The sequence below is a fragment of the Ruditapes philippinarum genome, unplaced genomic scaffold (assembly GCF_026571515.1).
Source record: "Ruditapes philippinarum isolate M1 unplaced genomic scaffold, ASM2657151v2 ctg1505_1_1_1_1, whole genome shotgun sequence".
Lineage (NCBI taxonomy): Eukaryota > Metazoa > Mollusca > Bivalvia > Venerida > Veneridae > Ruditapes > Ruditapes philippinarum.
In genome coordinates this window covers 7,773-22,346 of record NW_026856412.1, presented here as the reverse complement: position 1 = coordinate 22,346, position 14,574 = coordinate 7,773, and the positions used below count along the sequence as shown (strand labels likewise).

At 30.9% G+C, this 14,574-nt stretch overlaps 1 protein-coding gene across 2 annotated transcripts; it reads right to left on the bottom strand.

Annotated features, from left to right (window-relative positions):
• Nucleotides 1-488: 488 nt before the first annotated feature.
• Nucleotides 489-13,921, bottom strand: LOC132746423 (uncharacterized). Of its 2 annotated transcripts, none has more exons than XM_060735547.1 (2): nt 13,838-13,921; nt 489-4,088 (listed from the first exon to the last, which is right to left on the bottom strand). In XM_060735547.1, the coding sequence occupies exon 2, from the start codon at nt 4,085-4,087 to the stop codon at nt 1,988-1,990; it is 2,100 nt and encodes a 699-aa protein (XP_060591530.1). In that variant the 5' UTR covers nt 4,088; nt 13,838-13,921; the 3' UTR covers nt 489-1,987. The 2 variants fall into 2 exon arrangements, with proteins under 2 accessions (XP_060591530.1, XP_060591531.1); XM_060735548.1 differs by lacking the exon at nt 489-4,088 and adding an exon at nt 9,778-13,593 and having other exon boundaries at nt 13,838-13,906.
• Nucleotides 13,922-14,574: the final 653 nt, after the last annotated feature.

The window sequence follows — 14,574 nt, the reverse complement described above, 5'->3', positions numbered from 1 at the left end:
CAGGCCAGCCTGCTGAAACCGAAAGTAGCGAGCCTTTCCCACAAGTATAGAACCAGGCCAGCCTGCTGAATTCGAAATTTGTCAGCATTTACCACAAATAAAGAGCCTGACAAGCCTGCTGAAACCGAAAGTGGTCACCCTCTGCCACAAGAATAGAGTCAGTTCAGCCTGCTGAAACCGAAAGTGATCAGCCTGTGCCACAATTATAAAACCAGGCCAGCCAACAGTAACCGAAAGTAGTCAGCCTTTACCACAAGTATAGAGCCTGGCCAGTATGCTGAAACCGAAAGTGGTCAGCCTCTACCACAAGTATAGAGCCTAGCCAGTCTGCTGAAATCAAAAGTGGTCAGCTTTTGCCATGAATGTAAAGCCAGGCCAGTCTGCACATCCTAGGTGTATGACCAACCTCTATTTTGTTTGCATTTCATCTACTTTCAAATAAATTGTTCAATATTTAAAGCAAGGCAAATCCTTTAAACAAACACAAATTCAGCAGTTTAAGTATTATATTTATTAGAGATCCAGAAAAATATACATACATAATATTAAATTAATAAAATGGACCACTTTTGACTGGAGCAAAAGTAACTTTCAGTTTTATGATGTATCTGAAATACAAACACTGTAATCAATCATCAACAAGTAATGAATTGATAAAATTTTGAAAATCTATAGCATGTTCGTACAAAATACTGTAGAGTCGCACAGATAATCTTAACCAGATATCTCTTAAGTACATAAAAACATTATACAACAGTACAAGTTGTGTTCCTTACATTTAAAATACATAATAATTTAAGTGCTAATATACATGTACTATCAAAAATAAAATAAATTGAAAAAAGTATGTACAATTATATTATAACAAAAAGTAAAAATACTGTCAACATACTGGCTAAATAATGTCACTACTGAAAAAATTAGATTGAACTGTTCGTAAAACACAGACAATATAAAAGTATATTAGCAATTTTATATGATATCATACTTAACGTTTGATACAAATATAGTAACAGATTGACAAGAAATTGGTTACTAACATTCATTATTTGAATTTTATGTTTCCCACGGCGGCTTGACACTTCTTACAGCAAATTATTTCAAATTGGATTGTTCTTAATCGTTAGTCAGAATATTAGTAATCATCTATTATGTGTAAAGTTTTGCACTCATTTTTGTAAGAAATCCGTTACAATGCCAGTTTCTTGATAAAGTGAAAATATTCATCTAACATTATTCAAAATGCAACAATGTAACGTTTTGTTATTCATCTAAAAGGACACGTTTTTGTAAGATTTCTCTTTCACACAGATAAACATGTTACTGTATCTGATATGACAAAGATGGCATACTTGAAATTACATTTTGTTTGAAATGGCAGTAAATTGGCAAAAATACCCCACCATCAATAAAACACTCTGGTGTTGCAAGATTAAACACTGATAGATAATTTCAATTTGAACTGATAATGTCCAAAACTATAGAATAAGTAACTCATACTAGATAGTTCCTAGGAAAACATTGCGAAAATTAAAATGACAATGCATAATATATACTGTACACGTTCAGTGCTTTTTTCATCTGTCCCCCATGTCTATTTAAAGGTTTATTGTTTCTCTGTGTATTGTTATATATTCCTATTATCTTCCAAGATATCTTGTTTGCAAAACATGAAAATAAATGAACTTATTTACAATGGCCAAGTTTTCCCAAGGGTTTCTTTCCTGTTGTATGTAAAATCTTTTTAGACAATCAAAGCATTTTGCTTGGTTATGAATAGTTTATCATAACCATACCTACGATGTGGTTATGTAGGTAAGCTGTGTATGCCCTTAAACATATAACGTTTGATTCTAATTATAAACTGATGCGAACAGTCTAAATATATGACATTTTTCGGAATTCTGTCTACTTGTATCTTTAAGGACACCAAAAAGCATTCCAAAGTATCTTCCGTGCGGTGTTCTTGTTCCAAAACAAGTGAAATCTAGTTATTGATCAATTTGTTTAACAGCTTACAAATATGGACTTTTGCCGAATTATTTCGTCTTCTTATCTGAAGGGAACGCGCATAATATTTAAAAGCATTTTCTACATTATACTCTTCTTCCATACACTGTCCTAGAAGATTGAGTGCTGTTTCCCTGTGTCCGAGATTTGGTTCAACATCAATGGTTCTAGCAATGTTAGAGAGAGCCCTCTGTTTATCATCTTGTCTTCCTAGACGGGAATATGTCTTGTACTGCAAGAAATAGAGATAAGGGAGAGAGTCAACCACAGCCATGTCCATCCAATTGTCTAATTCACCTCTGTAAGCAAGGTCTTCCTGTGTTGATCTAAACATTTCATGTTGAAGTTCCAATGGACAACAGTTTATTTCACATCGTATAAAACGGACACATGATGCTGTTATATGTTTAAACAGTCTACATTCTTCGTTTGATTCATAACATAATCCGGTGAATTTGTCTCTTCTTGAATAGTTGTTGAAACTGTAACACCCACATATCGGTTCAACAACACTTAAATCATAACACTCCTCAATATGTTTCAGGATAAATTCAGTCCTCTGAATATCTCCGGCACAATATAACACAGAAGCTAGCTTCAATTTACCAGATGCTACATCAGTGTCAAGTCCTAATGACATGAATGAAAGAGCCTTTTTGTATGTTAAATGGTCTTGTTGGTAAATGTTAAAAGATGCTAGAATAGACCCAAGTGTATTACACAAATATCGTGTTATCAAACGGTAAGTTTTTCTATCTATGTTTGTGTAATTCTCATTATGGTGATATGACATAAATGTTAAAAGTTTTTGCATCGCAAGTCTTGGTGACAAATCATTCATTTCACTTAACAGAAATTTGAAAATAGAGCTTATATCACGGACAGTATCTTTTAGTAATGGCCCAGCAATGAGAGTTGGTATAAAATGTGGATGTATTGGTACAACACCATTTAAACTTGACTGAAGATATTTATCAATGTTGTCGCATTTAATTTCGAGCAATGCCCTTCCATCACTTTCGATTACATATCGAAGAGTATCAAGTATTAACGGCTTCGATTCCGGTGAAAATCGCCCGCTCATCAAATTATTTTGTGTGATGAAGAAATGAGGACAGTATTCATTTTGTACACAACTGTAAAGTGTTGATAAACAAAAAGATAGACAAGTCAAGAGGGTATTTTCCTTCCATGTGTCAGATCTTGTATATGAAATACAATGAAACAAAACAGTTTTACACATAAAACTTGAAATGCTGTCAGGAAATCTTTGAGTTATAAATGTTTTCAAAATCATTTTCATGAAAACATAACATCTGATTTGTGTTATATTAAGATTAAACATTAAACATCTCTCTGGAAGTGATGTGGATATTCTCCATTCAAGTATTTCATTTACACTTCCTGTTTTTCCAACGCCTACGACAAAACACTCCTTGTTCTTACAGTACTGTATCATATCCTTTGTAGGCCAATGCTCTTCTCTTTGCTGATTTAACCAATGACGTGCTTGAACTGGTCTTAATTGACATGGAAAGGCAGGAACAAAATCAGCATCTCTGACTCCAGAAACAGCGTGATTAGTATGAGCAGGGCCGTGTCTTACTACATAAACATTAGGGCCAACATTAAAGAATGTATTTTTTAACAATATTCTCCCCATTCTGTCCCTGTATGTATTGTCATCAGTTTCAACTACGAGCGGTAGTGGAGCATCATCTCTTAGAATTTGTAACAAACAATATCCTGGTGAGACATTCTCATCTTGTATCATTAAAAAATTATGTTTACCGTATTCCCATTCACTCCAGTCTTGTATCACATTATATTTGTTCAAAGATATAAGACAATCTTCGTCAGACTGTAATCCTAGAGTTGTTGTAACTTCTATTTGACTACCGAAGATGAACACATTCCTATCTTTACCGAGAAGCTGATCAGTTAACGTATATAGTGATTCTTTCAGTAGCATTGATCTTCTTTTTTTCATCACTATCTTCTCATTTACACCAATCCCATCCATCACTTGAGACATTTTAAGTGATAAATTGTGAGCGTAATCTGGTATCCTCGACATTCTGAAATAATTCAGAAATTCATTTGTTTTTTATAACATTTTCTGTATTTCTTAATACAATAGATTAGATCACGATTTATACTTTGAAATAAAGCCCTGTCAAACACGGAAGTGACACATTTAAATCAAATATGAATAAAGTGTAAATTTTATAAGTGATTTAACTATTTATAACAGCTCATCATTTCAAATGAAAAAGGGAAATAAAGTTATATATTTACCTGAATTTAAATTGTACAAAACGAAAACAAAAGTTGGAATTTCCAATGCTTCACACATTTAATTACACAGGTTGAATAGTACTAAAAAAAGTAAATTGATCAACAAAGTACTACTAGTAAATATAAATCCTTATTTCCTTATTTGTAAATTTCAAATCTTACACAGACAATTGAAAAGAAATAATCGCTCTATGGTGGGTATTTTATAGGATAAAATCATAATTGTTTGACGCTTAAATATATAGAGGCTTCAAAAATATTTCTTATACATATAGACATGTAGACATTTCTTACTTATACCACGGATTTATATTACATATATTAATGCTTATACATATATTTTATTTTGATCTTTTATCATAGAAAACGGATTAAATTTAAGAATGTTTCTCATCATTTTGACAAGTCTTTAAAGCTTTTATTATAAATAACTTTACTAGATGTACACTTCATTGGTTATGTGATATTATATAAATAACACATGGGTTTGTGGGTAGCAGTTAAAATATCATCTCGAAGAAAATACTATTACCCGAGGCGTAGCCGAGTGTAACAGTATTTTTTACGAGGGACGATATTTTTACTGTTACTCACAAACCCATGTGTTATTTATTTTATTACCCCGAACAAAAATATTGTGATGATCTAAAATTATCAACTAAATCTAACTGTAACAAAAATAAACCAAGAGTAACAATACAGTTACTAAACTGTCCTTACCTTTTAAGTTTTAAGTGTAGCCTGTATACTTTAGGCCTACTTGAGAAGTTTTCTTTTATTCTTAAAGCAAGTGAAAATATCTAGTCATAAACATACAATAAGCTGTGTTTTATATAGAAAACAAAACACTAACCCATTTATACGGTTATGATCTGTGAAATCGGATCCTACAGTTTCCAGAATATTCTTCGCATGAGTTTCGACAAAAGAACGATGATATCCTATGTCTGTCCACTATATATGTAACGTTTCACTGATTCAAATTGTTAAATAATCCTTTGTTGCAAGCTTAAATCGTCTGCATGTTCCAGTTTGACACATAATTATTTACATTGCAATTACTTCCGTTGAAAACGGATGTTTACTGTTTGACTATTCAACTAAAAATTATTTTATACGCGAAAAGCACACCAGTGTGCAAACAACTAAATTTTATGTGTGTCATAGTTACTCAAGAGCAGATGTTGTTGTCCTATGAATACTAAAAAAATGGCGGCTATTTTATTTCATTTTATTTAGTAAATAGAGCACGTGACCAGATTTTATACTGTTAAAAATACTGTTACCCATGTAACAGTACAAAATTCTTAGTCCAGTGGTACACTTGCATTAACAGTAATAATAAATCCCAGAGGCCTATGGGAAATTAACATTAAAAAAAAGGTGAGGGGTAATAATAAATTTTGTTCAATTTGACTGTGATCATTCTTGGATAAGTACGATGTGACCAGCGAAAATAGAAAAAGTTAAAATCATTCAGTGGTTCTACAAGCAAAATGTTATGAGATGCTTGGAAAATATGTAAAAATGTACTATCACGTCCATGATGAACATTTTATTTATGATGACATTTTCTTTTTATGTTACAAAAAAAAAAGATTTTTTTTTATTTGTCAGGACATCTAGAATTCATACCAGCATCATAATATTTCTTATTGTAGTATTGTTCTAGTAGTTGTATTTTTTCTGAAGCTCTTTCGTAATGAAATAGCTTCCCAGAAACAATACCACTGGACTGAATCGACAACATATTGGTATTATGCTAGAGTTGTACACATAGAACGACAATCACTGAGTGTACATGTATCTGCTACATTTCTTTTAATTTTGAAACGGTTTCAATTTATTCCTATTTAGTTAACAGTGGAATAAAGAAAATAAGAATCTATAAAGAAAGCCCAACACGGCAAAATTAAAAATGTTGCAGGCTCGGTTTTAGAAAACATTCAAGGGTGCTGACAGCCTGCCTCTGAGACATGCCTGTCTGAAATAAATTACATGTATCCCCTATTCATCTGGCCAGGCATAAGCTACCTTCTATGCCTATTCAAACGTTGAATTGCAAATTTAAACAAAAGCACAAAAATTCTGACATGTACAAAAGCAATCATTATTTGGTTCAATGCATTTATATAACTATAGAATATGAGACGCATGTTAACGAACCATTGTTTTGTTTTTGATCGTCTTACGCAAAGTAACTTTAATTTACCCTGTTCAAATCATTTAAATATGGACAAATTTGGTTCATTGCGTTTATATTGTAGAATATTGAAAACATTTCAATAAACCATTCACTAGTCCTATTTTGAGTGTAACTAATTGTGCCGTAACTTTTTATTGGGTACATGAACATTTTATGTTTTAAAAGGTGAAATATCCTATATGTTATAATTGAGTGAAATTTTATATATCTATATACTTATGCCTCTAAAACAAATGTCAAACATCGAAGAACATGTAAAATATGTGCTGCAAATATTTGTCTTCGTTATGTGTTATCATTAAAATATATGCATTCATTTCTTATTGAAAAATTTTAATTAAACTGATAGAAAATAAATTTAAAATTATCACAATTTATTAAATGAAATGTAATTTCGGTAATATTTGTATAAATAATGCCTTTTGGAACTAACATTATTGATAAATCTTCATTTGAGCATTAAATTTATGATATAAAACCTTAAAAAATTGAGTCACAACAATCTGTATAATAATAATGATAATAATGATAATGCCTCTTATAACGTGCATTAACATCAAACCGCATAAAAGTAAATCCCACAGTGCCACGCATATTTTAAAAGTTCAACAATCATGCATCAATGTATATAATCATCAGCTATACATGTCTTGTGCATTGTTGATTCATATCTGTGTGTGTAATTTGTATTTAGATTTGACTTTAATAAGCACAACACAGTCATATCCTGAATAAACGTACATTAATTAGACAGTCCTTTAGAAGTTACTAATATTTTATTTTAAAACATGTTTTGAATTATAAAAAGCAAATTTGCTTGATTTAGGTTATACGATAAAATTTTATTTGTTTGATGTTTTTGAGTCAGTTGTCTTTGATTATGAAAATCTTGGATATTGCAAGGGCAGATAATTCACAATCAAGGTTACCAAGATATTATTGTTTTGCTACTTTTCGCTCAATTTGTAATGAGAAGACTGTTTAATTTTCTTCTAAAGAATTTTCAGTATCTGTACTTGAACTGAATGACGGGAAAACATTGTGCATGTTCTTTTGTAATTTCACCCAGGATAAAACGATAAACATAATCAAATTATCAAAAAATGTTTGTCAGTCTTATGTGTATGGAATAACAATAAAATCAGATTTAAGGGCAGATACCTAAAATCGAGTTTATGTTATCATGTTTATGCTAGTTTCAATAAATTTTCTAATATGTCTTATATTTAGTATTCAATCTGCAGTATAAACGTCTTGAGGACGTTGAATTCATCAAAAAATCGTTTAGATACCATATTAATTATAAATTTATGAAGTCGTTCGCGAATCAAATTATGACACTTCAGTTCTATACTATTCGCTAGCTAATTTATGTTTAATTGAAAAAAGTAAGTTTGATTTGAAAACTAGACAATTGCAAGATTATCTGCAGAATATAACGTTTAACCTTAAATGAGAATGAGACATTGGAAAATGCATTATAATTGGCGGGACTTATTTTTCTGAATATCATATCATAACCCTTATATTTATAAATAAAAATGTATCAGACAAGGGTAATATTGTATCAGGCAAGTTTCTTTTCAGGCAGTTGTAAATGTAGGTGTATTGATTTAAACAAAAACAATCACTTTGATAACATTATAGAAAATGTTTTTGATATTTTTTATCATTTTGATACATTTTGAAATATTAAACCAATTTCTCTATTTTTATTTTCTGTTTTCATGAAGAAAAGTACGATAACATGATATAATTTGTTATATTTAAAATATTTTCTTTTGTATTCAATATATTGATACTTAGTTAAACACTTATAACGGTACCTAAAAATATTAGTCACAATACTCACCTTTTTTTTCTTTTAGATGTATTTCAGTTCACATTAACAAACCTGTATTAACGATATCCTAAGGTTTCTTTAATTATCAACTATGTCATTATATTATATTTATTGAAATAAAATGAAATATTTCCATTATAATGCTGTTTTATTTTGCGCAAGATCACCACCAATATACTATTATGACAAGACAATTAAGTTTTCTATTTTCAAAAAAAAACAACAAAAGTTCCAACTGGTTTAACATTATGAATGAAGTGTATTGTATGACGTATAATCACAAGTAGTGCTTTTTAAAGTATTGTACAATATTTTCGACACTCATTTTACTTTTACACGAACCGCTTTTTTTATTTCATGCAGTGGTTTCAGACTATACCCGACTTAAGAATATAAGGCTTTGTGCACAAATATTTTCCTCCCCCCGTTTTAACTGTTTAACAATCTGCCTAAAATTATACTGTATGTATTTCGAATTTAACAGGAATTGTATGGTACTTTGATACTGTTAACAACATTTAAAAGTAAATGTCTCGAAAAGCTGACCTCCCCATTACCCAACTTGCAATCGCTAATATATTATAGGATGACGATGAAAGTAAGTCGCAATTAACGACCCCACAAACACTTTGTTGAAAATGAAGTTTACCCCTTGGCTGACTATTGCATTTATTATTCCCACTGCCATTGGTAACTGAATTTTTATCTATTTCATCTCATACTATTTGAATGTCCCGGAGAGCCGAATCGAAAAAAAACCCTCGAAAACCCAAGTAGAATTAAAAATTAGGGGAATGAGATGACGATCCATTATGACCTTTACACCTTGACTGCGTTAGCAATTAAACAATCCCCACCCACATTATATATCATTTACGGGACGAGGACATTTCATCAATATTGTGCAAAACATACCTTTAACATGATTTAAAACAGGATAGTACTTGAAGTTGTATGAAAAGTGTTATTCTCCAATTGTTTGCTAATGTTGGAATTCATTGCCATTTTTACAAAGACATTTAAAAGTTTTTTGAATTGAACACATAATATAAATTACCTGTCATGATACGTCAATTTAATTGTGGAACAAATCGGCCATTTTTGTCATTTAATAATTATACCACTAAGGACGATGCGTATATCTTATACCATATTTAAAGAGAGATCATCGATCGTTCAAATAGAAAACTGGAAGCAGGAAATTTTGCTTAATCAGGGAAACGAGTTTCTATTCAAAGAAATCTTGATTGTTTCCTTTTTAATTCAAATGATTCAAAGGACGACACCATTATCGTTCATTCCTTATGAACGAAAATACCACTACTGTCCCTTTATGCTGCAGGAATATTCAATAAATTTATTGTGAAATAAACAATAAAACAAAGTCCACAATGAAATATATATATATATTTTCATAAAATGTATAATAATAGAGGTTATGAATTACATCACTGTTAAATGTATGTTAAATATAAATAATTCAACTTTTGAAACATTTAAAAACACAATTATGCTTGTTGTGGCAGAAATGGAGAATTCATTAAATAAGTTATATGTATTAGCAATTCCCAGTCAGTATGGTGTTTCAAGAGTTTTAATTCCGTCGCGTTGATAAATGTCAGAAATGATTTAACCAAGAATTTAGGATTAATATTTTAAATTGAAAATAAAAAATAAGCCATTAATTACGATAATTACCTCGTTCTTAAACTGCAAGTGAACAAAAGCAAAACCCTTTATTAGATTTAAGAAGCCTGTTTATTTTTAACACATACACAATAACCCATTTTTATAATTAATAAAGTATTCTTTGCACTTTGTTTTGTATATGATTGAACAAAATGTAATGATTTGTCAAAAACGATTTCAGTGTAATTTTTGGGATAAAAGTATTGTTTAATAAAAATAATGACGCAGTTTTATTCGTTAGTTTATTATTGCAAGAAAGTACACATTTAATATTATTTCACATTAACTTACATAGTTCTAAACAAAACTATGGAGAATTGCATTTTCAGTTATTAACTCGTGGCATTATATAGCAAAATGGTTTGGAATTCTGTTAGGCTTAAGTCAATGATATTATAACTGCGTTATATTTACACAAAACACAGATATCTTTATCTATACATTGATATTTAATGCGTTTTATACGGAAATATAATAAGTTTATGCTCAATACGTTTGAATTTGATATTGTGGGCTCAATCATGTTATAAAGAAACATGTATACATCGTACAATTAGAATGATTCACAAATCCTTAAAATGTCTGATTTAACATAACATCATGATCATTTAATGCATTTATATTTTGAAAATAAAAATTTGAAATTCAAATAAGGATAAACATGAGTTGAAACCATAACTTCAAATTGAGGAGTGTTGTTTCTTTTGTATGAATACTGGTGATTGAATCGATAAAAGTTCGAACAAGTTTAATAATATTCTAAAAAATACAATCCAAACAGTTCGTTATTTGTGACAATTTTGATCATAAAGAAAGTTAAGAAAATCATTGTCTTTAAATGATCACAAATATGGAAAGATATTCCGTCCTCGTAACTGAAGTGAAACAATGTTTACTCTATCATTTAAATACATTAATTAAGAATAATAAAATTGTCAAACCTTGTTAGCGCCCAATGGGCGGGTCCCCTTGGGACGGACATTCCAATCCGAAACGAAAACATGTGTCAGATATTTGTTCTTGCATATTCTATAATAACCCATCATATTCTTAAACTCCTTACCTTCATCAAACAAATGTCCATGAAAATTTATGTAAATTCACCCGTAACTATTATCTTACAACAGTGTATGAAATTACAACTTCATTCATAACAGTGCAATTACGTCATCCTATGCCTGTCATTGTACAGCACGCGACTCATCTGGCATAGCCCGTGCCAGACGAAATTTTCGGCCTGGGTAATACTAACTGAAACGCCAGTCTAATATGCAAGAAACGTGCTATAATTACTAAAGTGCTATATCCCTATTACGTTCAAAGTTTGGTTCAAAGTAAATAGTTTTGTCCATTGAACAAGGAGAATGTTCAATGGTGTAATAGTGTATTATTTTGAAGTCGTCTTTAAATGATGATACCGTAACACTATTTTTTCAAAATAAGTTTAAACTAGTTATTGATCACTTTGTTTAACAGCTTACAAATATGGACCTTTGCTGAATTATTTTGTCCTCTTATCTGAAGGGAACGCACATAACATTTAAAAGCATCTTCTACATGACTTTCTTCTTCCATGCACTGTCCTAGAAGATTGAGTGCTGTTTCACTATGTCCGAGATTTGGTTCAACATCAATGGTTCTGGCAATATAAGTAAGAGCCTTCTGCTTATCATCTTGTCTTCCTAGACGGGAATATGTCTTGTACTGCAAGAAATAGAAGTAAGGGAGAGAATCTACAACGGACATGTCCATCCATTTATCAACTCTTCTTCTGTAAGCAAGATCTTCCTGTGTTGATCTGAACATTTCATGTTGAAGTTCTAATGGGCAACAGTTTATTTCACATCGAATGAAACAGACACATGGTGCTGTTATATATTTAAGCAGTGTGCATTCTTCATTTGATTCATAACATAATCTGTTGAAACTATCTCTTCTTGGAGACTTTTCGAAACTGTAACACCCACACATTGGTTCAACAACACTTAGATCATAACACTCCTCAATATTTTTCAGGATAAGTTCAGTCCTCACATTATCTCCGGTACAATAGAACATTGATGCTAGTTTCAGTTTACCAGATGCTACATCGGTGTCAAGTCCTAATAACATGCATGAAAGCGCCTTCTTGAATGCTAATTTGTCTTGTTTGTTGATGTTTGAAGATGCTAGAATAGATCCAAGTGTACTAAATAAATATCTTGATAACAAACGGTAAGCTTTTCTATTTTTGAAAATGAAATTCTCGATATGGTGATTTGAAATAAATGTTAAAAGTTTTTGCATCGCAAGTCTTGGTGATAAATTATTCACGTCACGTAACATAATTTTGACGTGTATGCTTATAGCAAGGGCTGTATTTTCTAGCATCTTCCAAGCAATGAATGTTGGTATATAATGTGCTGGTATATAAATTTCAATACCGTTTAAACTTGACTGAAGAAATGAACCAAAGCAGTCGCATTCAATTTCGAGTAATGCCCTCTCACTTCTTTCGGTTACATATCGGAGAGTTTCAAGTATTAACGGCTTTGTTTCTGGAGTAAATCGCCCGCTCATCAAGTTATTTTGTGTGATGAAGAAATGAGGACAGTATTCATTTTGAACACAGTTGTAAAGTCTTGATAAACAAAGTGATAGACAAGTAAAAAGGGTATTTTCCTTCCACGCGTCAGATCTTGTATATGAAATACAATGTAACAAAACTGTTTTACACATGAAACTTGAAATGCTGTGAGGAAATCTTTGTTTTATGAATGTTTTCAAAATCATTTTCATCAAAACGTAACATCTAATTTGTGTTATGTTTAGATTAAACATTAAAAATCTCTCTGCAAATGATGTAGATATTCTCCATTCAAATATTTCATTTGCACTTCCTGTTTTTCCAACGCCTACAACAAAACATCGTGTGTAACTGCAGTACTGTATCATATCACTTGTAGGCCAATGCTCTTCTCTATGTTGATTTAACCAATGTCGTGCTTGAACTGGTCTTAAATGACAGGGTAAGGCAGCAACGAAATCACTATCTTCGATTCCAGGAACACCTTGAAAAGAATGAGCAGGGCCGTTTCTTACTGTATCATGTAAACCATCAAACATTGTATTTTTTAACAATTTTCTTCCCATTCTGTCCCTATTTGAATCGTCATTAGTTTCAACTACGCGCGATTGTGGAGCATCATCTCTTAACACTTGTAACAAACAATATCCTGGTGAGACATTCTCATTCTGTATCATCAACAAATTAAATTTACCATATTCCCATTCACTCCAGTCTTGTATCACATTATAATTGTTTATAGATATAACACTATCTGCGTCAGACTGTAATCCTGGAGTTGTTGTTCCTTCTATTAAACTACCGAAGAAGAATACATTCATATCTCTACCGCGTAGCTCTTCATCAAACGCCAATAGTCATTCACGCAGTAGCTCTGATCTTCTTCTTTTCATCACTATCTTCTCACTAACACCAATCCCATCCATCACTTCAGACATTTTAAGTGATAAATTGTGAGCGTAATCTGGTACCCTCGACATTCTATAATCAAACAGAAAATTAGTTAGTTCATAAAAAGTTTTTTTTTATTTTTCATACAATACTTTAGAACATAAGTTTTTACGATAAATAACGACAATTTTTTTTTTGAAATAAAGTCCTGTCAAACACGGAAGTGACACATTTAATCAATATATTTCTAAAGTGTAAACTTTATAAATTATTTAACTATTTATTAAAGCTTAAAATTTCAAGAAACAGGGAAAATAAAGTAATTTATATTTACCTTAAATAAAAAATTGTACAATACGAAATCGAAAGTTGGAATTTCCAATGGTCCACACCTTAATTGGACAGGTTGAATGGTACTAAATAGTAAATCAATAAAGTACTAAATTTAAGTGCTTCTTTTAGATTTAAACTTTACTCGTAAATTTAATCTTTCATAGACAATTTAAAAGTAATTATCGCTCTCTTTGGGCTATTTTCAGAGGATGAAATTATTGTTGGACGCTATCATATACGTGTATAGACTTTGAAACTATCTCTTTAACAGATAGACATGTACTTTATTTCGAACTTTGATTAAAGCAACCAGATTAGTAAATTTAAGAATGTTTCTTATCATTTTGACAAGAAAGTCAAATCTTTAAGGCTTTTATTATAAATAACTTAACTACATGTTTACTTTATTGGTAATTTTTTTTTTCAATTTGGCAGTGATTATTCTTGGGTTACTCAGATAAGAATGATGTGAACAACGAAGCTTGAAAAAATCAAATAAATCATTTTCGTGGTTCTACAAGTAATATGTTATGAGATACCTGGAAAATATGTTAAACTAAAATACCATGTCTATAAACAATGTTTCCTTAATCATGATACTTTTCATTTATTTCACAAAATAACTTATTTCGGCTCTTATTTGCCAGGACGTCTAGCATTCATATCAGCATCACGCAATCTATTCCTTATTGTGTTATTGTTCCCGTACACTTTTGCTTTCTGTCAGCTGTTTGTTAA